This window comes from Ambystoma mexicanum, chromosome 10 (assembly GCF_040938575.1).
Source record: "Ambystoma mexicanum isolate Mex_15411 chromosome 10, UKY_AmexF1_1, whole genome shotgun sequence".
In the NCBI taxonomy this organism is placed as follows: Eukaryota; Metazoa; Chordata; class Amphibia; order Caudata; family Ambystomatidae; genus Ambystoma; species Ambystoma mexicanum.
The window spans coordinates 1,200,412,279-1,200,439,006 of record NC_090932.1 but is presented as its reverse complement, the minus strand read 5'-3'; the positions used below and the strand labels follow the sequence as shown (position 1 = coordinate 1,200,439,006).

Genomic DNA, 26,728 nt, shown 5'->3' with positions numbered 1-26,728 from the left:
ATCCCCCCCCTTGCCTGAGATGCGCTGCCACCACCACCATGAGCTTGGTGAAAACCCTCGGGCGGAGGTCAATCCGAACGGCAGGACCCGAAACTGAAAGTGCGAGTCGCCAACCACGAACCTCAGGTACTTCTTGTGCTTGGGATGGATCGGCACATGGAAGTAAGCATCCTTGAGGTCGAGAGACACCAACCAGTCCTGAAGCTGAAGGGCCTGGTGGACTTGAGAGAGAGTAACCATCTTGAACTTGTCCTTCCTGAGGAGTTTGTTCAAACCGCGCAAGTCCATGATGGGCCTCAATCCCCCGTCTTTCTGCGAAATCAAAAAATAAGGGGAATACCATCCCTTGTTCCTCTCCGCTACAGGCACCAGTTCTATGGCGCCTTTCTGCAGCAGGGCTTGAATTTCCTGCGCAAGGTGCGGATCCGGACTCTACAAAGTCCGGATCCGCACCTGTGCCGAAAGGGAAGACAGTAGCCGTGGGTTATGATCTCCAGAACGCACACATCTGAAGTAATCGCACGCCACTCTACAAGATGCTGCGCCAGCCTTCCCCCAACCGGCGAACCATGGGGTAGCGGCTGCGGCATTACCTGAGGGCAAAGAGGCAACTGCCCGAGCGGCCTTGGCACCACGGGTACCCTGTCGTCCACCTCTGGTACCCCTGCGTTGGCCTCTTTGACTGCCAGCTCCTCTCGCTTTACTGAAGGACGAGTAATAGCGAAAGGAACCACCCATCCATTGCTGTCCCCTAGGACGAAAAGGCAGAGGTTGGCGAACTGCAGCGCCCAACGACTTCGCTGCAGCTTTTGAGGTCTGCAACCTCTCAAGGCTCTCGTCAGCCTTGCTGCCAAAAAGGTGTTCACCATCAAAGGGCATGTTGAGGAGCCAGGACTGCACATCAGGAGCAAACCCCGACTTCCGCAACCACGCAAACCTGCGTATCACGGTGCTCGCCGCCATGGACCTGCTGACGCATTCAGCCAAGTCCAAACCCGACTGAACGGACTCACACATGGCATCCTTACCATCCTGGACCATAGCAAGGAAACCATCCCGTTCGTCCCCTTCGGGAATATGTTCAGCCGCTAACGCAACACAGTTCCACAGAGTGTGTATGAAACGAGACAAGGCACAAATGGAGTTGGCCGCCTGAAGCGCCATACCACCAGAAGAAAATACTTTCTTCGCCCAGCCATCAAAACGTTTGTCGTCCCTATCAGGAGGAATGGTAGGGTACGACGCCTGCTTTGCCGGGGCCGTGGCCGCCTGCGCCACCAAACTCTCCGGAGTGGGGTGCCTGGTCAAGTAGCAGGGGTCGCTACTGGCTGGACGGTATTTTCGTGACAAGTCCTGCCCACCGCCGGGAGACTCTCCGGAGCAGTCCAAGCCGCCGCCACCCTTCTCTGTAAAGCCATATGGAATGGCAGTACCGGGTCAGTTGGGGGACCAACATCAAGGTTGTCCGTGAGATCATCCTGCACAAACTCCCCTGGGGGAGCAGACCATCCCAAGTACTCTGAAACCCTAGCCATAAGGCGTCGGTACGAGGAATCGGCATGAGAGCCAGGCTCAGGCCGACAAAACTCCACCTCCGGAGAGGTGTCCAGTCCACTGGCATCATGCAGTGACTGCCTCAAATCGTCAAACTGACTATGGCCTGAGACAATTTCATCTGGAACCTGACTAGGAACCAGGCCATCAGAATCCTTATCCACCTCTGAAATGTATTCCAGGTGGCAAAAAGAAGGCACCAGAGAGTGCTTGCTCTTAACCAGAGCCTTCCTAGGGGGTTCCCCCGTGCCACGGGGTACCTCCGACACGAAAGGCCTCGAGGGCGTCGAGCGAATCGGCGCCGGCGCCGAGAGGATCGGCGTCGAGGAAATCGGCGTCGATGTCAGATCCAGCGCCGCCAGCATCGGCGGCGTCGACACAGTCCTCGAAGCTGGAGCTCCGAGCGTGTCCTTCGATGACCTGAGCGTCGACGGCTTCGACGACTTCCTCGGAGCCTCGAGAAAGCCTGCCGACGCCCTCGACGCCTCAGACGTCGATGTCTTCCTCAGGAGACATCACAGGTGCACACGGTCTTGAACGCGTCGAGGACCGGGACCTGGAACAGGTACGTCGAGAACGAGTCCCCTTGTCCGAACCGGACCTCTCCCGTGACTCGTACCGACCACTTTTGCGAGCGGTGTCTCTCGACCTCTCAAGACCGACCCCACTCGGGGGCGCGGACGGCTTAGTACCCTGCGACTCGAGAATCGCCAGCATTTTCTTCCCGAAGGAAGCCCATTCCTCCGGCGTCGCATGGCTGGTGGGGTAAGCGACGTGCCGGGCAGAGTCCTCCGAAGAGGACCTGGAAGACGACCGGTGTCGGCGCTTCCGAGAATGCCTCGAAGAGGCTGAGGAGTGGCGAGACCGACTCCTAGAAGGAGACCCACGAGACTTCCGACGATGACGCGGATAGTCTCCTCTCGAATCATCCGCCGAAAGCCCCGCAGACTTCGACTTCCGGTGCTTGGACACCCGACCTACCGACAACTTCTTCTTACGTTCACGTAAGGCTTTGGACGTGAGCGACTGGCAGTCGATACAGTCATCCGTGTCGTGGGCCTCCCAGAGGCACCAGAGGCAGGCGTCGTGCGAGTCCGTCACCGACATCTTGGACCCACACTCCCCGCACTTCTTGAAGCCCGGACGCGGGGTCGAAGACGAAGTAGAAGACATCTTCACACGAAGGATTTTCACAAAAACGAACAGGTTCGAAGAACCGAGAAGAACAGAACTCCAAAGATTAGAGGCGTTAACCGAGATTCACGAAGCAACACGTTCGCGGAAAAAACGGAACTGAGGCTACGGGCGTCGTGCGTCCTACTTATCACATCGGATGACGTTGGAGGAGGTCCTTGACGACGGCGCATCGACGTCATCGACGCAGGACGCAGAAAAAAGTTTCCGAAGCAGCACAGCTGTGGTGATTACATGTCATAGATATGGAATACGTCGGAGGACCGAATCCCCTCGAATAGACCTGTTCACTTTCTTAAGTGACTATGATATGACTTAGAGCAGATGTCAAAAGAGAGAATGCTCCATAACCTAAGTTGGAGAGTTTCAATGCCCCCATCATTCGGCACGGCTGCATCAGCACATTAGGGGAACAGGACAGCCTACAATATGCTATGAAAGAAGCCTAATACCCAATCAACGTATATGGATGCCAACTCAACACCACAGCATCGTAGGACGGTAGAGAGTGGGCCGGATAAAGAAACTCTTCTTCCTGATTGCATCATACAAATGGACGATGAAGGTTGTTTAATACATCACAATTTCTAGCATGCCTTTAAAGCAAACCTTAAATATCCAAATGTACTTCTTCTGTTAGAACAGCTCTTCTTTTACGACAAGTGAATATAATTTCAGGTTGACAACAGGAAGCTTTATCACTCCAAGCGGGCCCTTTCTACCTGAATTACAGAAACCAAATCGGTTCACAGAACATTAAAGCATTAGATGGCTGCCTTAAAGAAAAGCCATTGAGAACCTAAAGTCATGCATTAAAAATAAACAAGGGTTTGGATATTTATCAGGCAGCGTTGTCATCAATTTCACTTCTTTCAAAGAACATTCTGCTTCCTTTAGTTTTACTCAGATATGGACAAAACTATCTGGGCTGGCAGAAATCAATATTACAGACACTAGATTAATGTTATCAGTTGGAAATGTACCTTCTTCCGAGCAAAGTTAAGAGAAGCACTGGATTCTATTAACAGATTTCTTAAACTTGTGAGGATCTCTTAGTATTCTACCTATTCAAATCCCCATCTGAGAATCCCTGTCTGCTGAAATACCCTGCTTTGCTGAATTCTTTTGAGATGATTTTAACTTTTGACCTTTTGGGCTGATAATACTGGCCCAACATAAATCTTGGTGCTAAACATACACATCATTCTTAAATATAGTTAGAATGTATTACTGGTTAACACACTTCAAGTGCAATTGCTTGAAACACTGGTCTGTCTGTACTAAGGAACTGCGAATATGTTCAAGTGTCTAAAATTTAAAAAGGATCAATGTCACATGTTTACAATATTTGATTTATACAGAATTTGAATATAAATTACATCTGGCCTGCCCAGTAAGTAGTTAGTGCCTATCACATTATAGTCACAGATGATTATGTTAGGAAACAACAAAACCTTTTTTGTGACGAATCCATGGAATTCCTCCCCTCTCTCCAAAGGAGGCCCAGGGGGCCATTCCCTTTAGGACTAGGGAGGTCAGCCCGCTAAGCTTACCACCCCCTAGGGGACAGGGCAAGAGGGATCACACTGGAGATATTCCCCCAAACCCCTTAGAAGACAGGAAATCCCCAGACAGGGATACAAGTTATCCTTCCTTGCATCAAGATCACTATATCTTTGTTGGCTATATGGATATTACAAAAGAAAACTGTGTGAATGCTGCTACAGAATTGGTGGTGTGGGTTTCTGACCCATTTGGGCTGCCATCCTTCTATGAAGCTCAGGGCCAATGGATTTCCCAATCTCACTACAGGGAGGAACATAAAGACACAAGAGTGGAAAGCCAGCAGAGTAGCGCAAATGTACAGACATTTCCCTTGGAGGCAGAAGCCAGAGAGCCACCGGAACACTGATGCCTCCTTCGAGGCCGGCAGTCAGGGAAGCTCGGGCTTGCCAAATCAAACTACACTGGAAGTGGTCAACTGATGCCTTCTGTAACCGAAGCCGACATCCTGTCGAGCCCGACGGGAAGAACTGATGTAGCCGAACTGACACGCAAGACCGGAAGGAAACCGGAATCGCAATTCCACTCCGGCCGATGAGACCGGCTTCACAGAGGTACGCGACAGCCACATACAAGGTACACAGTGGTTCGAGGGAACCGGGAGGAGGGCAGAGAGGCCCGGTCAAACGCCAAGGTGGGGTGAGAAACAAAATACCCAAAGTGGAGTGAGAAACAAGATACCCCAAGCCAGGGTGAGAGACAAGATACCACAGGCGGGGTGAAAGACAAGATACCAACAAGGCGGGGTGAGAGTCAGGAGACCCCAAGGCAGGATTTGAGACAGAAGATCCTAAGGCAGGGTGTGAGAAACAATACTCCTAGGTGGAGAGGGAGAAACAAGACCTCAAGGTGGGGAGAGAGGCCCACATCCCAAAGCGAGGTGGGAAACACCATATTCCAGGGCTAAGCAACTAGGGTCCAACTGCAAAAGTCAGAGACTATTGTAAAAGAAGGAGAAGAAAAGACATTGTGCAAACCTGAAATTTTAACTGCACAACTGGGCAATTGGCCTGGGAGAAACCCGAGACATTTGGGTGGGGTCAGAAGCCAGCCACAGGTTCCTAGGTTGAGAAGAAATCTCTTACCAGATCTTTCTTGGGGGAGTTTGTTTTAATCCTATTAATAGTAGTAGGGACAGAACTCTGGGTATATTAGGCTTTGGACAGAGGACTATTTTATGTAAGATAACCTGACAAGCACCCTTCCTTAATTTTTTTAATAGACTCGAGTGAAACCTCCTTAGAGGTAGGCATAAGATAGGCCTTACACTCATCTGTTAAATAAACCATTGTATGAAGAATTACCTCCTTTCTGTCTTTTGATTTACCACACTTCCTAAAACAATAATGATATAGAGACTTTCACAACAACAGTTATAGAATGCCTAATTTAGGCAAGATACTGGACTGAGTAAGCAGCACAATTGTCTTCCCTTTAAGAGGAATTCTTTGAATAACTGTTTTGGAGTGCTTTAAAGAGCATGGTCATGGTATGTATATTGTGTGGCTGCTTATTCTTAATTGTTTTTGCTAGATTAAGCTGGCTATTTCATATATTTTTTTTAATTTCTTTTTAGTGTTGGCCTTACCCAGAGGGTCTCAGAGCGCCTTATAATAATATACTAGATTATCATTGAAATATAAGCCTTTCGGAGCAATAAGAAATCTCCTTATTTTAGTGTTTCAGTGTTTCAGGATATGCTATTTATACTAATCAATTATATAAGCGATAAACAATAGTGAAGCGATCATCCTGGCCTGTCAGTCTTCAACCGGGACATTACCAGTGGCTCTAGCAGAATTACCAGCTCATCCATTGTGGTTAATGTTGGCAACCCCTGGGGGCGTGGCTTGGCAGCCATGCGGTAGGGAGCACTGCTCGGGAGCTCCTGACTGATCCGTCAGAACATCGAATGAAACTGGCGAAATCCACGACGGAACACCACGAAAAGTATAAATACGGGTGTCGGAACGCATGCAGAGTATCTGGGGAGCCCGCTGAGGAGAATCGGAGAAGATTCCGGGAAGAAGCTTGCAGGCGGAGATCTCATCCGAACACCTAAAAGGCCGGGCGCGAGCTCTGACGGCAGCGGAGGAGCTGGCACACTTCGGAACGGGGGCATGCACGCCAAGTGAGAGAGAAGCAGAGCAGGGCTGGCATGCACTGAGGAGGCGCTGGAGCAACAAGGACCGCATGACCCCAGGTTGACAGCAGGCGGGAGAAGCCTTGCCGCAGAGGCAGGGATCGCTGCCCGGATCGCAGGAGGCCGAGGAAGAGGGAAGGCCTGGGATTGCTACACAGGCATCGTTGCAGGACAGACACGCTGGAGACCTAATCCAGTTGATGAGCCCCGGGCCAGACAGCGGAGGACAGGCGAGTGGCGCTGCGGGACCTGCAGAGCCCCTCCTCGCTCCTTGAGGAGAGCGGATCGAGCTGCACGCAGGTAGCGCTGACCAGTGCTCTGTCGGGAGCCGCACCACCTTGTGTTCCCCAGGCGGGGGCCAGTACACCAGGGGAAGCGCCCAGCAGCTCGAGGATGCGGGGAGAACAACCTGCGCCCACAACATGCAGATCGCCCAGGTGGAAAAACAACTGAGAGGGCCGCAAGTAACCCAGCGGTGTCTCGGACTATGGGACAAAGGCAAACGTGTCGGATAGGCACATGAAGGCCGCAGGCGCATACGTCCAAGGCGGGCGGTGCCGGGAGACTCCGGAACTCTCCCCAGGTGAGGTGGACAAAGCAATTGGAACTCAGGGGGACCAAAGAACGACAGGCAAGACCACGGCCTGCTGCTAAGGGGGCACTAGCATGAAGGGCTCAGCCAAATACCCGAGCACATGATGGTTGGTGCGCAGCGTGCATGGGCGGTGGTCGTGAGTCCCATGTGAAGGGACAATAGCAGCCATTGAGAGCTGACAAAGGGCAGTCCGGAGCCGGCGAGGAGTGGGATCGAGGGGAAAGGCCATGTACAACGGCTAAATCAGGAGCAGCGGCATGGGCCCAGACTGTCCTGTGTGCACGCAGCTCCGAGCAGCCTTTAGGCCCACGCAGTGATACGGGAATCAACCAATAATACTGAGCATGCACAAGGCAAGTAGGAAAGACCCACAGCAAGCCGTCATGAAGGGGAAAATAACCCGCTCGCCGATAGCCTATGACCAGCATTTATAACTGGCGGGGCAGAACATTTGCATAGAGAAATAAGACAGTTGCCTGAGCGAGAAACACCAGCGACAAGATGAGCAAGAAGCAACCACCAGAGGGGATCACACCCACGGTGAATAACACTTTTGTGAGGTGATAAGAGCGGCATTGCAGGTACAACCAGTGCACATGAGAGCACACAATTCACTCGCTGCACAAGTAGGTGGGAACAGAATACGGGGCTATCGTGTGAGGGAACCTGGGCACGAGTAGAGAGGAGTACCGCCCACTCTGTGGCGAGCAGCAACGACAGCTGGGGCAGGTCGACGTGGGGTATAAATCGGTGGCGAGTACTGAATACCGGCGGGACTCTCAACGGACACACCATCCAAACAGGACAAAGATTAGCACAGCACCCTGGCCACGGCCTGCACCACCTGAGCAAATAAGAGCGGCAGTGACTAATTGACGTGGGAGGACGCAACCCACTCGCTGAACAATGTAGGGGAACAGAAGGCCCAGGTACAAAGTTGACATCAAATGATGGAGGGATGAAACTGGGCCGGGAACGCAATCACGTCGTAGGAAGCAAAAGTGACGTACGCTGCAAGAACCTGCTCAGGGCAAAATTAGTCTGGAGAAGACCGCAGGGAAGGAGGACATACGACCCGCCCAAAGAAGGAATGAAAGGCAAAGCGAACGGGAGCAAAGGCAAACAAACAAGCATTGAACCCTTTGCTAGGAAATCGAACAGGGGCCAACCCACACCGTCGGAGGCAACCATGGCCACGTCTAGTGCAGTACAGCAGGAAGAAGGCGAGAGCCCGATATTGGAAGCTATAATGGCCCTTCAGGCGTCTCTGGAGAGTAAGCTGGACACAGCCATAGCAGCGCTAAAGACGACCTAAGAGAACAAAATGGACACAGTGATAGTGGACATGAAACTCCTTCGTCAGGACGTAAGGACCCTCGCAGACCGAGTGGGCATGGCGGAGCAACAGGTGCAGCAAAACACCACGGATGTGGCAGCAGCCCAGATCCAAATGTCAGACATGCTCCGGAGAGTCAAGGTCCTGGAACAGAAGATGGAGGATGCAGAAGGAGGGGCTAGAAGGAATAACATCCAGATCATTGGGCTACCGGAGGGAGTGGAGGGACAGGACCTTACGAACTACGTTGAAAACCTCCTGTTCCAGGAAATTGGAGCAGGGGTACTATCCCAAGGCTTCGCAGTAGGGGGCAGCACATAGGGCCCAGACCAAGACCAGAAGGACCCAACCTGGAGACCCCCCACGCCCCCGAGATCAACAAATGTGAGGATCATGAATTTCAATGCTCAAGAGAAAATACTGACGTTCTCCAGGGAAAGGGGGGGTCCAGGAACTCCTCCAGGATGACGATTAACCCAGACTACACCATCCTGGTACAGAGGCAACGAGCACGATAAGGCCCCACCAAGGAACGCCTCAGAGCAGCGGGTATACGTTACATGCTGTTATACCCGGTGAAACTCAAGGTGATACGAGAGGAAAGATTGCATTTCTTAGAGACAACAGAAGAGGCCCATGCATGGATGACCCAGGAATTCCAATAACAACGCATATCGGGGGCAATGAGAATGAGACTGCCATAGAAGAGATGGTTCCGAAACCATGAGCAATGCATAAGCCAGATGGAATATAATTAAAGGAGCAACGAGTGATGGTATTGCCGCAGAGGGCGACAGGACATGCAACCAAGACTTTTTGTTAGTTAGGATGCCAGTTTTAAGGCACCACGCTGTCGTGGGCCGGCTCCACCTCGCTGGGCGACGCAAGAGTGGCAGCAGAGCCCGAGAAGGGGGAGGGAGGCTGGGCGTTTGATTAATAGTTATGGTCAGAGAGTGGTTAGTTAGGAGGAGGGAAGGCACGAGGGGCGGAGGAAGCACCAAGCAGCTGGAACGAAGCAGTAGGCAAATAGACGGAACAGACTGGCCACAAGACAATACAACGAAATGGGCCATGATAGGGCGGTCATAGTCACTTGGAACGTCAGTGGACTGAACGCCTACGTCAAGAGACTAAAGGTCTACGCCTGGCTGAACAAAGCAAAGCTACAAATTGCTATGCTGCAAGAAACGCATCTAACGGAGGAAAAGCAAATCAAGATATCTATGAAATCGGGAGGACAAATGTATGGCTCAACATACTCTAACTATGCAAGAGGAGTTCTGACATGGGTAGCTCCCCTTCCAGTTAATAAGACAAGAGAGAGACAGGGAAGGCAGAATGGTGATTGTACATGGAATGCTGGAGAAAAAAGAGGTGTGCCTGATTAACATGCATGACCACAACCATGATGCAACAGAGTTCTTCAGGATGACCACACCCCGGCTGGCCCCCTACAGAGGGGCGTCATTCATACCGGCAGGAGATTTCAACTGCACAGTGAATACGCAGGTGGATAGATCCGACAGTAAGCAGACAAAAACGGCTCTGCCGGTCAGGGCCTTGCAGAAGACTCTAGACCAGTTGGAATTGGAAGACGTCTAGAGGAAGGTACATGCTAATATCAGGGGATACACACATTATAGCGCCCCACACGGCATACACACCCACATTGACTACGGGCAGGGAGTCCCTCTGGGAATTCACAGGGATACATATTAAGGCATAGACGCTATCCGATCACTCCCGATTGTAGCAACATGGACATACACATGTAGAGGTGCCGTCATGCCCACTTGGAGACTGAGGGCGGAAGCGCTGAAAGATGATGTCTTCCAAGAACATATCAGGGAGACAATAGAGGATTATTTTGATCATAATGTGGGGAGCGTGGATAGTACTGGCATGGTCTGGGAAGCTTCAAAGTGGTGGTCAGAGGAGCAGCGATAGGGAAGGCGGGCGGACTCAGGGGATCCATTCTGGCTGAACTGGAAGAAGTAGAAAAGGAGATAGAACAGGCAGAAGCACGTGCAGGGAAGAAGGGGAGGGGAGCCGGAGGAGCTTATAGTGATGTGATTGCAGTGTTGCTCAATCTGGGAGAAACTGGGCAAATTGGACTATGGGAAGTATGTGCAGAGACTACACGCTGAAGGGGACAAACCGGGCAAGCTTCTGGCCTGGCTCACTAAACAAGAGAACAGGCACAAACCAATAACCGCTATCAGGGATTAACAACACGAGGAAGTGAGGACCCAGGGCGGGATTAATGGGGTGTTCTCGCGGTTCTATGCAGAACTGTATTCCAGGAAACAAGAGGCGGAGGGGGAAGATATAACTGAAGCCCTAGGGGAGATTCCCCTCCCTAGGCTATCTGAGGACCAGGCACAGACACTGGATGTGCCACTCACGCTTGAGGAGATGACCGCAGTGATAGCTGACCTCCCAACAGGCAAATCCCTGGGTCCAGACGGGCTACCCAGGGAATTCTATAAGAAATATAAAGATACTCTGGCCCCACAGCTGCTAGAGATGTTTCAGGAGGTATATGAGGGGGAAAGGTTGCCCCAGAGCCTGTCAGAATCGGTCACCATATCCATATTGAAACCTGGGAACCCACCTCTTGAGTACGGCTCTTATAGACCGATCTCCCTAATCAATCAGGACTCCAAAATCCAGACCGTAGCCCTAGAAAACCGACTCAAGTGGGTCGTAGCCTTGCAGGTGCACCCAGACCAAACAGGATATGTACCAGGAAGGAGCAGGACATGGAATCTGCGTAGACTCCACCATGTAATCGAGAGCATGAACAGGGGGAACGTGCTGTGGCGTCAATAGACGCGATTAAGGCATTTGATTCAGTAAATTGGGATTGGTTCTTGGGGGCTCTTGCCCATTTTGGGATAGGGGAGGGGTTCCTCCGCTGGATTCCACTTCTTTACAATGACCCCAGAGCAAGGGTGAAAACGGGGAGACACATCTCGGAGGGGTGGAAGATCGGCAGGGGTACAAAGCAGAGATACCCAATTTCCCTGATGCAATATATACTGGCTCTGGAGCCGTTTGCAGTGTTCCTCAGGGCAAAGTACGGGCCAGAATAGAAATAGGCGGGGTGGTAAACTTAATTTCGATATATGCAGATGACATACTCCTCTATTTTGGGAACCCAAGGGAAAATATACCAGACCTGCCAGAGGCACTGGGGGCATTTGCCAGACTGTCGGGTATCACAATTATCAAGAAGAAGTCCTCGCTCTTCCCCCTGGCGGGTTTGAGGGAGGTTGACCCTGACCAATTACCGAGCCTAGGACTCACATGGACCCCAATCACCTTCCGCTATCTGGGAGTGGACATACACCACAGTACCAAGTTAACACACATGGCCAATACACAGACGACTCTTGCCAAAACAGAAAAAGCTATGATGTTTTGTAAGACACTACCACTGGGGATGATAGGAAGAGCAGCCCTATTGAAGATGACGATCCTGCCCAGTCTACTGTATTATTTTACTAATATCCCATACAACATACCCAGACCCTTTTTTAGACGGCTACATACACTGGCAAGAGAGTCCCTGTGGGGTGTGGGAGGAACAGAATAGCGCTAAACACACAACAGAGGGGCTATGAATGGGGGGAATCAAGCTACCAGACTTTGAACGTTACTTCAGAGAACTCCCATGGATGGACGAGGCCCTAGTCAAACCACTTCCTACCATAGTTCAACTGGGCTTGACTCTGTGGATGAGGGCGTTGAAGATGCAAAGGGTCTGTGACAGAACCCCCTTGCGGGACTAGTTGAGAGTCGGACGGCGTCCCTGACCATCTACTGCACGCAGTGCAAACACCAGGGATGGCACAGACAAGAGACCTGTGGAAAGAACGAAAGGAGGACAGTGGGTGGATTTTCAGACCCTGATGCATGAGTAGGGCATACATAGCGGACAATTCCTATTGTACAATAGCATGATACAGAGGATCAAGAAGAGGTGGGGAACATTGCCGGGAGAAGAAGATGGGGAGGGAGTGCTGGACACGTGGTACAATGTGTCGGAGGGAGGATACACAATATCCAGACTCTATGATCAGCTCCTGTGGGTTAATAATGCAAGGGAGCTACAACAAGAGCTAGATCGGAAGAGGAGCTCCACAAGACCTTCACGGACGAGGAGGCGAGTAAAACACTTCAGTATGCTAAAAAACTCTCCAGAAACGCGTGATTCAAGCAAGTGCAACTGTACCTTACGCATAGGGCGTACCTCACACCCACGGAATGTTGCACATGGGACACAGACAAATCCGAAGCTGCCACGTCATGCAGACATGATACACATGTTCTTGTCCTGCCAGGTGATACTCAATTTTTGGGACGCAGTGTGTTAGGGAGGGTTCTCATTCTATGGCTAATTTCCCTCACCTAGTGAGTCCCCCAGCAGCTTTGCTGGATTTCTGGAGTTTATTTTTTCCACTTGGTAAGAGTGTGCCTCTTTTTCCCACTCTTACCAGTGTTTTGTCATGTGCATTTCTACTTGTTGTGTGATCTTGGACTCTGGAGCACACCACTCCATGAGCCCAACTTGTTGTTTGTGCTACACAGCACCTTCAGTGCAGTAACACCGGGTTGTCTCTGAGACTTCCCAATGACTCCTTTTTCTGGGGCTGACTACTGTCCCCCAGAAACAGGTAAAGTTGCCATTAATTTTGCATAGTCACTTTTTACTACAGACCCAGTACAACCCATTTTACATGGAGTACTGGAAAGGGATAAATCCTACCCCTTGTTGTCTGTGCCTCTCTGAGCTTTGCTTTGCTCTTTTAACATTTAGACTTGGCTGGTGGCAAGGGGTACAATATAAATGTGGTATTGTTTTAGGCTATTACATTAGCCTCGAACATAAACCCGCTTGACCAAATACTCTTTCTTTTGGTTCCGGTCGGGTTTATTAGCCATTTCTTTTTGTTAAAGTCCTTCTTGTGTTTTACTTTGCGTGGCAAACCAGGTTTGCCTTCTTTGTTCACCGTCTTTTGGCGGGCTTCTGCCAAGAAGCCCTCCTCTGGGCGCCTGGGTGTCTAAGGGGGCTGAATGGGAGGGAGGGGTGTAGTCACCCCTCGCACAGGGTATCCTAGGAAACCCAAGTCGCACTTTGCCATGATTGGCTGAGGGGGTTGTCCGGGCTGGACAACCCCCCTGCTGCGTGACTGACAGCCAGGCTGTGTGAATGGGGGATTTTTGCATAAAAGGCAGGACTCTTGGGCTGGAAGTCAGAGTCGCCACCAGAACTACAAGGAACCAAAGAGAAGCAGAGAAGACGACTGCTGAAACTACCCCGGCCCGGTGAAGCCCTGCTGCAGTCCTGAGCTATCTACCCTTCGACGACCAGAGAAGATCCAGTCCGGAGTCTTCTTCCCTTGAGCCTGGTGGGGTCAATCAGCTCCTCTTCCACAGCCAGAAGATCCTCTTTGTGGTCGAAATCACTGCACACTGCTGTAGTGGTCCGGATAGCCACCTGAAGAGCCTCTCCTGTTTTAAAGGAGCGCACCTTTTATTCGCCATCGCTGCTGCTGGCTTCATCCCTGTATTGTGCAGACCCCTCCAGACATCGTCGTCCTTGCCGAAGCTCCAGGAACCGTGGGTCTGCAGGAAACTACCAGGAACAACTGCCGTGGCACCAGCTTCTTCCTTGAATAAGGTACTGTGTTCTGCTGTGAGGAACTAGGGTGAATCCCTTTTCTCCTCCTCCAAGGCTTGCCCTTGTCTTCCCTCCTTCTTATAACTTCTGCTTCCTCTGTTAAGAATATCCAAGTACTCCTGGCAACGTTGAATCTTGAACTGTCTGACTGTGTGATCCTCGACAAATGGAACCCGGTTTCACTTAACACTGGCTCCGGCCTATTGCCTTTTGTATCTCTATCAGCGAGTGTTCTCTTATTCTGTCTGCCGTGACAAACGTATTGCCTATGATTTTTGCCCCCAACTCTCTCTGGAACCCAGGTGCAAAGTGTGTTTTGCCCCAGTAACATTTCTTGCCGCGGATACGCGTTTCTTTAATACGACCGAACTGTCAAAAAGTGATCGCATATGTGTTCCCAGTAACGTCTTTTGTTTCGCAACACCGGTCCGCCAAAACATAAGGCACTTACCTTGAGTTATTCTGTGCCAAGAGAATTGGTTGTTCGTAGTGTATTTTACGTGTGGTTTTTGAATTAATAGAAGTGTTGTGTTTTACAGATGGTTTAAAAATAAATGTACTTATATTTTTTACCTGTAACCCTTGAGTCAGTGTTTGCTTGAATCACAGGAATTGTGATACCTTTGTGTAATCTCTGCTACTGCTCATATACTCTTGAGATAAGCCTGGCTGCTCCGCTACTACTACCACTTTAACATAGTAGTACAGGCTTGTACCAAAGGTGAACTTGTATTACCACTTGTAGTCTTAATTGTGTGTAGTGGTCCCTAAGGGCACTGCACAGGATTCTGCCTAACACAGTGAAAACGAGTGCAGAGGCAGGAGGGATCCAAATGTAAGCGTGTTTGCGGAATCCTACCTCTTGGGGCTGTTCCCGAGGGGCGGCAGACAACAGACGCATATAGCGAAAATGAAAAACCTAATGTGTATTCTAGCAAAACGCTGAATAGCGATGTCATGGAACACAAGCACAGGGCCATCAGCAGAAATATGGTGGACGGACCTGAAAAAATGGACAATAGCAGAAACGTCAGTGTGGACCAGAGCGACACAGAGGGGGGAGGGAGAGAGCGGGGCTAGACTACTTGCATGGAACTCCCTCATACTGGATCTATTTAATAACATTGAAGGGCAAGACACGACAGGCCCGAGTGAGCCGGAGGTGGAGTGAACCCCCCGCCACTCCCCCCATCCCCCAAAGGACAATGTGAGCGACAGAACTCGAAGGGGGTGGTGGACATGCCGCAAAGATTTGATGCGAGAGCCAGAGATGTGCAGAACTGAACGTGATGGTCAGACAAGGAGAGAGCCTAGCTGAGGCGCCAAGGAGACAGAGGATAGAGGGCGGATCCCAACACAACGTGCCAGTTGCAGTGTGATGTTTGTTTAGTGGTTATTGTTGTAATTGTTTGTTTGTTCAGTGTTGGAATTAATAAAGAGTTTTAAAAAAAATGTTTGCAACCCATGGTTACAAATATAGAAGAAAATATACCTTCACCTGGTTTTATTCATCTACTTTGTTCCCTGTCCATGGTACTCTGGGAGCAGCAAAGAGAAGAAAAACGGGGAAAACGCAAGTTATATGTTTTATTTTGAGCATCAGAGGTTAATGCGTATTAAATGGTTTTCCTTTGATATGGGAATGCTAAAAAAAAGGCCTGCAAAATGGCAAAAGGTCTCAATGTTTACATATTGCAACTATTTTCCACAAAGCAGCGGCATCCCTACAGTGGTGGACAAACTAACACTATTCTACTGTGATTTTCTATTCCTATCACTTCTGAGCGAGACTGGGGTCATAGATGCATCCCTTTGAGGATGGGGAACTCTACGGGAAACCCGGTCAATAGAAATAAATGTGTTTGGAGTGATCTATATCAATTTCCTGCATAAATTAGCAGTATTGCTGGTCATTGGGTCCTTCCTGATAGAAGTGCAATGCAAGAGTGCCGATGCAAACTGGAAAGCATGTACTATTTTAGCAAGCAAGAACAGGCGTGGGTAGAGCATCCATTTGGGAGGCTAAACATTTTTCAACATGGGTCCTTCAGGAAAATACCTCCCTGACAGTAAAACACTACAGGTGTGAAAAACCTCCAAACGAATAGAGCTACGGAAAGAACGCAAACAAATGTACAACCACAAAAGTGGTTTATTACCACTTCATTCACCTGGGTGTTTCAAATGTAGATTGTCACAAAATAAACTGCAAAATGCTTGCATGTGCCCCCTGTGTATCTGTTGCTAGTTTCCGAGAACATTTCCCTTTTTGATCAAGCTGTGCAAAGAATTCTGGTACATTTTGTACCAATACCACTTAATAATCTGGAAATTCAAAACTACTGAAGCATCTATGTTTCTGCCGCAGCCAGCCCGGCTTAAACTGTTGTGGCATACAAACCTCAAGCTAAATGACCTTACATGATATTCCTCCTCATCAGAATTCAGGCAAACGAGGGATCCTTCATATTAAACTAGCATTCCTATACATTTGACTATATCTCCCAAAGTGCTTCAATACTACATTTTATTGCCCGAAGTTTAATCACCAACTAATTTTCCAAAGGCCAAAAAAGAAACTTAAAGAGATTAACCTTAAGCTGTAATAAAATCCAGAAGGTGGTCACTGCCAGAACCTGAAGCAATTATTTAATGAGGCAACTCATGATGACCATTGCTGAAGTACGTACCTTCTGCTCGAGGTGCGCCCTACGTAGCGACACCCTTTGCTCCAGCTTTTGGAGCTCCCGTTCATGCTGTGCTTCCGTCTGCATCTTGATTTTGCTCTGATAGGCGTTCAGCAACTCCATCTCCTGCTGCAGTTGCTGCCGCAAGGCTTGGCATTCGGCTTCCTGAGCCTCGTCCAGACGCAGCTAACAAAAGTGGAAAAACGCATGAGGAGGATTCATTGACACTAGAGAACATGAAGGTAATGTGCAAATCCAGTTTCCTGCAATAAAATCACACACATGCAGACACAAATCCATACATTATGCTGATCTGCAGGAGTAGCATGGACATTAATTAGCAACAAAGAAAAAAGGTACACAGTAGGAATGTGCATGTTGGGTGACTGAATTTGGAGATATGGGTAAATGCCTGAACTGTCTAAACGTATAAACTTCAGATAGTGGTTGAAGGTGCAAAAAGATGTGAATGTAAGGCACTGCCAACAGAAGGTATGTTTTGCTTTATAAAATAACAATAGAGATATGTACACAAAGAAAAGCCATATATCTTTTAAAGAGTGCTAGACCAGCAAGTGCCATAAGTGACAGTTAAAACATAGGCCTGTTAGGTTATACTAATTTTAGCAGGTTGTTTCTTAGACTTGCATCCTCAAGTGCTCAGATGGATAACAAATACTGCATTCACGGATGTACCCAAGATTAAAAAGGATTGGGGGAAATTGGATGATTAGTAGTGATTTGGTGCACCAGATGGTAGGATAAGTATTGTACAATGGCACTTACAGGAGAGTGGTGACATAAAAGCTTAGATGGATGAAACCCTGATGCCTGCAGAGAGTACCATGAGAATTTGCAGTGCTTTGATAACATGGGAGTTTGTATATTGTTGGGGAGCTTGCAGACAAAATGCCACATAGTTGATCATAGAAAACAGCAAACACAAAGGCATGTACACAGTGGGAGCTTGTAGGTTGACATTTCTTCTCAAACCTTAACAGTATTATTAAAATAGTAATGAAAATGTGATCCAGTGTTGGGTCCCATACATGTACCTGCAACATAGAGGAAATTAAAGTTAATCACTGTAGTGACTAGAGTCCTCGTAGTCCTTAGTCCCCTTTCATCCATCCTTGTGGACGTCCCCCAACATGGGGACATTACCAGAACCTTTGGTAGCAAAAAATTGAGCTTCCCCTTTATATTTAGTATAGAGCACAGGGGTGTAGACCCGGGGTGGGAGAACTAACGCCCCCCATCCCCAGAGACCCCGTGCCCCAAAGCCTTGCCCTCCGGTGCCTCACCTCAATCCCCTTTGAACACATCGGATGCTTAAATACCTGGCTACACTGAACATATTAGCCCTTGGCATACAAGCTGGGGAAGGTGGGTAGGACATATGGAGGAAAGGGGACTAAGGACTAGGAGTACTCTAGTCACTACAGTGAGTAACTTTAATTGCTCATACATCCCATCCCCTTTCCTCCATCCTTGTGGGTGATTCCACTGAACAAGACCATAGAGTGGAGCTGTGACAACCTGCCTCATATCTAGGACAAAGCAAAGAGGTTCTTCAGAACCGCCTGACCAAACTCTGATTCAAATTGAATGGAGAGACCACTTTGGGCAAGAAATGTGGATGGGTTTACAAGATGACCTTGTCATAATGAAACGTGGTGAAGGGCTTGCACAACGACAATGCCTGCAGCTCGCTGACCCTGTGCGCAGAATTGAGCGCCACAAATAGTACTGTCTTCAGCGTCACCAGCCGGATGTCCACTGAGGGCACTGTCTCAAAGGGCTTGCACTGCAAGGCCGCAAGCACCACATTGAGGTGCCAGACCGGATGCGGCCTATGCACTGGAAGAAAAAGCCTGGACATCTCCTTGAGGTGGGCCACTAAAAAACATGCTCCAATGGCTGTCAAATAGGTGCGGCAGGTATCCATCCACCTGTACGCCAGAACGAGCAAGAAGCGCAGACCACGCCAGGACGTTGTCCAGGGAGTAAGTGATGGGGTCCAGCCCCTTGTCGCGAGCCCAGTGGCAAAACCTAGTCCACTTGCTCTTAATACTGAGATCGAGTTAACGGCCCCCTGTATGATGTCCCAGTTGTAATCCGTAAATTGAGCATGCTTTAGTCTCAGCTGGTCAGGAACCATGCCGCTAGGCCCAGCCTGGATGGGTCCGGTTGCTCCACTGCCCCGTCCTTCTGCGTCAAGAACCCCCTGCTGGGAATCAGAAGATGACAGGCTCCTGGGAGCACAACTGCAGCAAATCCAAGAACCAAGCCCTCGAAATCCAGTGGGTGGGCAATCTGGATGAGGTTGCAGCCCACCGACACCCGGAATTGGCAAAGGGTCTGCTGGAGCAATGAAGGAGCTAACAAATAACGTGTGTGGCCATGCCATCAGATCTGGAAGGCATGTCCCAGAGACTTGACCCTGTCCTGCCCACGAAGCAAACCACTGGCACTTGGAATTCCGAGGAGATGCAAATAGGTACAGATCCGAACACCCCCAGCGCTGGAACAGGGGCAACAAGGAGCTGATGTGCAACTCCCACTCGTAGGTGTTGTACCCCAAGCGGCTCAGCTGGTCCGCTTCCACATTGCTGTCCCCTGGGAGATGGACCAAGGAAATCCATATCCCCTCCGCCAAGGCCCACTCCCAGATCGATACTACCTCCATGCACAGGAGGAGGTGCAAAGGGTAACACTCTGCTTGTTCAGGTAAAACATTGTTGTGGAATCGTTTGTCCTGACCAAAACTGCCTTGCCCCTGATCAGGGGCAAAAAAGCATTGAGTGCCAGGCCACCTGCCCTTAGCTCGAGCAGATTGATATGCAGGAGGGCTTCTGCCCTGGACTATGCACCATGAATCGAGAAGCCCCCAGCCTGAAAGCGAGGAATCCATCATCGCCACCGGAGTGGGCTCCGGCAGGGCAAAGCGGGCTCCCACTGCCACACTGCAGTCCATCAGCCACCAGTGAAGATCCAGAAGGAGGGAAGGGGGAACTGAGACCTTGTCCGACTCCGAGCCAGATTCCTGGTCCCATTTGGCCACCAGGTGGAGCTGGAGGCACCTCACCCTGAAGCGGGCGTGCCGCACAGAGTATGCAGGGCGCTATGATTCCCAGAAGGTGCTGCAACCACCATGCCGAGATGGTTGAGTTGGCCAGGAAGTGCCTGTTAGGCAGAAACCTGTGCAGTTCCCTTAGGGAACACTGCAAAAGATTTAAGACTACAGGTGTTGGCAGTAAACCCACTTGGTAGCAGTCTGTACCACCCAGATTTACCTGGTAGCTGTGGCTAAGCAGTCAGACTTCTCTCAAGAAGAGTTAGGCAGTATGCAAAGTATACACAATAGGCACTCAGACACACCAATACAAGCAAACACTGACCAGAGCTTTGGTATCAAAGTATATAATTATTTATTTAAAAACACACTGTTTGAGACACTCCAGCACTCTTGTTGTAAAATATTCTAAACACAGTTACTATTGTAATATATACACCCCTTTTTCCTTATCAGATAAGTCACAGTAAAACACCACTTATTTTCATACAGAGGTGAGCGCTTAACTAGATGGCACTCCAATAAGTTTGTGAGAAAGGGAGGGAAAAAGACAGAATATGGAAAGGTACACCACTCTAAGGTTCAGGAACACTGTTAGCAAGGCAGAAGAGCAAAGGTCACTGGTGAGCCAAAGTCCAAAGGCTGGGCCCACTCTTGGAGAGAGCAGAGCACAAATGCGCCCAAGATCACACAGTTACACTAGGCTTAGAAAGTCTTGCAGAGGGTTCAAAAAGAGTTTAGAGAGGCTTTAGGAAAGTTTAGCCAGAGTGTCCCAGGCTAAACCAGGTTCTAAAGCCGGGGGCTAAATCTACCCCGTACAGTCGGTAGCAAGGGAAGGCAGGCGGGACACGGTACCTCAGGTGGGAAGGATCCTCCAGTGGTGGCAGTTGTTCCTGGCAGTGGGTGCAAGTCGTGTCGTCGTCCAGGGGAAGAGAAGATCTCGACTTGGAGGAAAGATCAAGGTCGTTGCACTACCAGGGAAGAAACCAGCCGCTGAGTTTTCCAGTTAAAGGTGGTACCTTTGTTTTGCGGTCGTGGTAAAACGTGGTATCCCGGTTGCCGGGGTGCTTGGCACAGGCAAGGCGGCCACGAGGTACGTCGGGAAGGCGAAAAGGCGGTGAAACTGGTTATCCCCACCAGTCAAAGGAAGAAGACTCTCCGGCGGGAGATCTCCTCTGTCGTTGGGAAAAGTGGTGAGACGGTCCAGCAGGGCTCCACCGGTGGTGGTGTCGTGGCAGGTCGGCTCAGCTTCTCCCTCATCGGATTCTTAGGTCCTGTGGCGACTTCTGAAGTTCCAGTCCCCAAAGCCCTGCTTTTATGCAGAAAACCCCCATTCACTCAGCCTAGCTGTCACTCAAACATGCTAAGTGGTGAGCCGGCCGGCTCACCACTTGGGCCAATTAGGACGGAGTGTGACTTGAGTTGCCTAGGCAACTCAGTCCAGGGTGCCTAAATTCCCCTCCACCCCTCCTAAGGACCCCAGACAGAGTGGCACCACTTTGGAGGGCTTCTGTGGAGAAGCCCGCCAAAAAGTGGAACAAAGGGCTCGACTTGGGTTGGAGTCACAGAAGAGAACACAAACGCCATTTTAGCATCAAGTTTTGGCAAAAAATACCAACCGGAGAAATAATATTAATTAAATAAACCGGCGGTATGTTCGAGGCTACCGTAAATAATTAAATAAAGATAGTAGCCTAAAACAATGGGAAATCCCATAGGAAAATATTTGCGGTTGAATATAAAAAGTAGTATCCACTGCCACCAGCCAAAACTCGATCAGGGGGGACGGAGACGTGCCCCCTCGACTAACAGACCCTGGGGCAATTGAATTGCCCCAGCCAGTACGTCCACAATATGATGGTTTGTACTGGTTCTGTTCAGAATTTAAGACTAGTAAAGTCAATGGTGACTTTACATGCCCTGGGAGACAGTAGTCAGTCCCAGGGTATGGAGTCTATACTGGGGGGTCACTATGACACCCCTGCGTCACTGCACTGAGAGTGCTGTGTAACACACATCACAAAAACACATGAAGCCCTATGGAGTAAAAGACCCCATAGCCCATTAAACACATCTAGATTCAAAGAAACACACTCACATCATGCCCAAGAGTGAGGGTAAAAGTGTCTCACTCTTGGCAGGAGAAAAAAATAAACCCCAAAAAATCCAGCAAAGCTGCTGGGGGGGGGCCTCACTAGGTTAGGAAATTCAACCTAAACAGAATTCTCCCTAACAGTGCCCAATTGGCTTGCGGAGGGAGAGGATACCCTTGGGCGTGGGGAACACCGGCAGAATGGCTATATCCAAACACATGCTAAGGAACATGAGATCCTGGGAGGAAGTCCATTGAGACTTTATCTGGCTGAGGGAGCTCCCCAGCTGTTGAAGAACATCCGCCAGTCTTCTGCCGGTTCCTCCTGTGGTCGCTGGGAGGCCTGTCAGGCCTCCGTGCACCTCAGTCTCAAACCCCCTGAAGCCGGTGAAAGCTCAGGGTTTGATGTCGGCCCTGCCCTGGGACTGAAGGAAGGAAGTCTGCCCTGGTTTAGTCAGGATGGCGAGCGACTTGGCGGTCTGCATTGAGGTATTTTTTTTGGTCAGCTCGTCATCGGTGGATGAATGAAAAAGATCTGACTTCTCAAAAGGAAGATCCAGGATCCTTTCTAGCACATCGGCAGAAAACGTAGTGGCATGCATCCACGCCCTCCGCTTCATCTCAACCCCCAGGCATAGCCCTCTGCTGGCTGCGTCGATGTGGGAGACCTCCATGAGGTCCTGCGCAAATGCCCGGACGTCCGCCAGGCCTTCATTGAAGGAGGCTTCCCTCTATATAGGAAGGTCGGGCAGGAACTCCTCCAGCCCCCACCGCAGGTTCAGGTTAGCCCCAGCAAGGAGGGCGTCAGCGTTGGCCTGCCGCAAATGGAGCCTAGAGTTACGGTAGCAGCGCTTGCCAAAGACTCGATCTTTGTGCTCCTTAGAAAGGCAAGTATAGGCGGCCCCTGTTGAGGGAGACTAAGACAAAGGTTTACAATACAAGGAGGTCGGCTGCTACCACTGAAGAGTGAGGCTGGGGGTGGGAGGCCAGAGGGACCGCAAGCCTGAAGTGTGTGTCCAACTTTGTATTCATCTGGCCGTTGGCCCTGGGCTTCTCCCAGGTCTTTCTCGCCACCTGCAGGACATCCTTTTGGAGGGGAATGCCTGAATGGCTTGTGATGCACCTGGCCAAAACCTCTGCTAGCACCCCTGACTCTCCTCGGGCCAATGAACTCATCAAGTCCCTGAAGACGGTTGTGAAACGTCTTTACTGAGGCAGAAGTTTCTTTGTCGCCTTCATCGCCCTCCCCCCTCCTCCTTATTCAAGACGGTTGGGAGTCCGGGTCCTGCGATACAGGAGCTGGAGGGGCCTCCCTCAGATAGGTGTGGATCCATCGCTTGCTGTGGGGGAGGCGGTGGTGGTACAAGAGAAGGGCTCTGTAGCATCAGCAGGGCCTAGACCGGGGAAGGAACAGGCAATCGTACCAGGAGCACCAGAGGAGAGCCCAGAGACTGAGGTCTGGTCAGCATGACCTGTGGGATCACTTCTTTGATGATGCTCTTCAAAAGCCCAGCCATTTGCGGGGAGTGCATGAGGAGGAAGCGCTAGAAGAAGCTGTCCTTGCCAGCCTCCGGATCACGATGGGCATGGCAGTAATGGGTAGATGTAACCCTGCAAGGTCACCTGCCTGTGCCACAAGGTCAACCACCGTACCACGTGCTGGCTCAGACATGGAAGGGCTCCCCTTGGCCCTGCAACCTGAATCAGAAGCATCGACCTCAGATGGCTCCGGTAGGCCCAGAGCCCTCAGCCTGCAGTCAAATCGCTCCATGCAGCGACCTGGGAGGGGACTCTGGTAGGCTGGGTGTTAGCGAGAATTCTCATTTATGTCTAATTTCCCTCCCCTAGTGAGTCCCCCAGCAGCTTTGCTGGACTTCTGGAATTTATTTTTTTCCACTTGGTAAGAGTGTGAGCTTTTCTCCCACTCTTTTTAGCCGGTCAAGTGGCACAGCGAGTAGAGCGCTCGCTTTGACATCCGTGCAGAGCCTGCTAACGCAGGTTCGAATCCCGGCGAGGCCAAACTCAGCCTTTCACCCTTCCAAGGTCGATAAATGAGCACCACACACCGTGGGTAATAATAAGCAGCACTCAGATACCTGAGGGTTCGTAGCACTATATAAATGCCAAATTATTATTTTTTATTATTATTACCTGTGTTTTGCCATGTGTAATTCTCTTTTTTTGTGATTGTGGATTCTGGAGTACACCACTTCAGTAGCCCCCCTTCTTTTGTGTGTCACACAGCACCCACAGGGTTGTCTTGGAGACTTCCCCCCAGACTCCATTTCTGAGGCTGACTAGTTCATTTCCTAGGCTTGCCCCTGTCTTTCCTCCTTCTTATAACTTTTGCTTCCGAACATTGACAATATTGAAGTACTCTTGGCTACGTTGAATCGCGAACTATCTGACTGTGTGATCTTCGGCAACAGGCCCCGGTGTCACTTGACCCTGGCTCCGGCCCTTGGACTTTTGAACTCGTCTATGAGTGTTTCTCGATTCTGCTTGCCTAACCAAAATATTGCCTGTGATTTTTGCCTCCAACTCCCGCAGAGTATCTCAGGTGCTAAGTGTGTTTTGCCCCGGTAGCATTTCATGTCACGGATACGCGTTTAGTTAGTAGACCGAACTGTCAAAAAGTGATCGCAATCGTATTTGTGGTAACGTGTTTTGTGTATGACACCGATTCATTCAAACACAGGGTATTTACCTTGAGACATACTGTACAAAGTGAATTGGTTAGTCGTAGTATATTTAACGCGTGGTTTGTTTAAGTTTAATAGAAGTGTTGTGTTTATAACAAATGGTTTAAAAATAAATGTACTTATATTTTTCTACCTGAAACGTTGAGTCAGTGTTTGCTTGAGTCACAGTAATTGTGGTCCCTTTGTGTAATCTCTGCTACTGCTCCTATACTCTTGATATAAGCCTGGCTGCTCTGCCACTGCTACCACTCTGACATAGTAGTACAAGCTTGCACCAAAGGTAAAACTTGTATTGCCACCTGTAGTCTTAATTGTGTGTAGTGGTTCCTAAGGGCACTGCACAGGATTCTGCCTAACACTGGGTGCCCTCAGCTGCAGAGCAAGTAATCACGCTGCATTGTGCAAAGGCCTGACTCTTGGAGGTAGAACTCAACAAACCCTTGCCCACTGGGGCTGACGAGGACGACGAACTTGATCACCCCTCCGTGGACCGCCGGAAAGAGCTGCAGGGCCCGTCGGCTTGGAAGCCGGTAGCCTTGCCAGCCTTGGGTCTGCCAGAACCAGAATCCAAGGTACCCTTTTCCGTGTAACCCTTGGGAAGCAGTCTCTGCACTGAAGAGCCGTACTAAACAAAGGGCCTACCTCGTCTTGACGAGGGGACCTGGAGACAAACTCTTTAAGATGACCTGGATGAGAAGTGTGGAAGATCTACCTCAATCTAGAAAGACAGAGCGCTGCAAGCCACACACACGTGCCAGCAGTGGAGCGGTTGGGCCCCAGGCACTCAAGACAGAGCGCATGGATGTCTGAGGCCGGGTACGAGCCCTGGTTCCAATGGCGCACCCACAGGAACGCAGTAGCGCTCTGGGAGGGATTTTGGTGTCCCCTCAGCCGAGAAGAGAGGAGGTTTGTGTCACACACAGCCCAATAGCGAGAGGCACTCCACAGTGAAATTGGAGGGAAGCAGGCCGGGACGGTGCATGCAAGCAGGGAAGCGTGAGACGCAGGCCTATCAGGACACCCACGGAGAGACAGCTGCAGCACCTGACCACCTCCCTTGAGCAAAGAGGAGCGCCAGCACAGACCCAGAATAGCGGGACAGGAGGAGATTAAGCTGGGAGCATACTGCAGAACAGGCAGGACAGCAGACTGGTGCCTCCGGAAAGGATAAACATCTGAGGTGAGGAGCTGCCCTGGGCCCCCAGAGGTGAAACTTAATTAGAGACTAGGCCCCAGCTAAGGCCACTAAGATAGAAGGGCATTGTCCCCCATGCCGGGGGCCACAGGTTCCAGAGGACAGTCAGCCACGGACCACCACCAGAGTCGGAGGTGGCCCCGAAAACATTGCAGGCCTGGAGCCCGGGTCCGGTTTACCGCCCCCACCCTCCCCTGATCGTTGAGCTACTGACACTGTGAAACACAACTGGCAGAGCAGTGTCGAGCAGCCCAGGTAGTAGGAGCCACAGAACAGACGAGAGGAGGGCAGAACCTCATACAACGGGTGAACAGGAGGCCACACATCCACCCAGCGCAGCGATCTTACTATCGTGATCTGTGCCGAGGACTCGGGACTGGTGACCCCCTGGGTTGGGACACGGACGCAGAGATACAGGAAGGGTTCACCCCAACACTAGGTGAGCACACAAGAACGGTTGTGGAGCCTGCCATCGGAGGGATCTAATAAGGAGGAGACTATACTGGGCCTGGTCCAGAGAACGAGAGCAGGACCAGACACTGACTGGACCCAAGTACATCCCGTAATATCCAGCCACACTGGAGAGACCCCAGTGCTCAGCCCCACAGCAGAGGGGCACTGAATCGGGAATAGGATTTCTACAGCGCTTCAGGAGACAATCAGGGAAGAACCAAGGTGACCCACCGAGAGTGAGGGACATCATGGTGGAGGGAGGAAGTGCGCCTGCTCTGACCAGAGATGACCTAAAACACATTTCCCGAGAGATCAAGGCCATTCGGTCAGATATCCAAGCATCAATATGTGATCTCAAGGGAAGGGTGGATAAATTCGACGTTAAATGGAAGAGATGGAAAATAGCCACGTCTCATACTTCATGTCTAGGAGGTTGACATGTGGATGGTTAA

The 26,728-nt window shown here is 50.4% G+C and overlaps 1 protein-coding gene across 10 annotated transcripts in view; it reads right to left on the bottom strand.

The window, feature by feature from the left end:
* Nucleotides 1–26,728, bottom strand: part of TAOK3 (TAO kinase 3) — a 2,703,337-nt gene that overhangs the window by 105,418 nt on the left and 2,571,191 nt on the right. For all 10 annotated transcript variants that reach the window (XM_069619192.1, XM_069619190.1, XM_069619185.1 and 7 more), the window contains one exon: nucleotides 16,762–16,944. In XM_069619192.1, coding sequence (XP_069475293.1) covers nucleotides 16,762–16,944 — 183 coding nt within the window. The remainder of the gene's footprint in view (nucleotides 1–16,761; nucleotides 16,945–26,728) is intronic.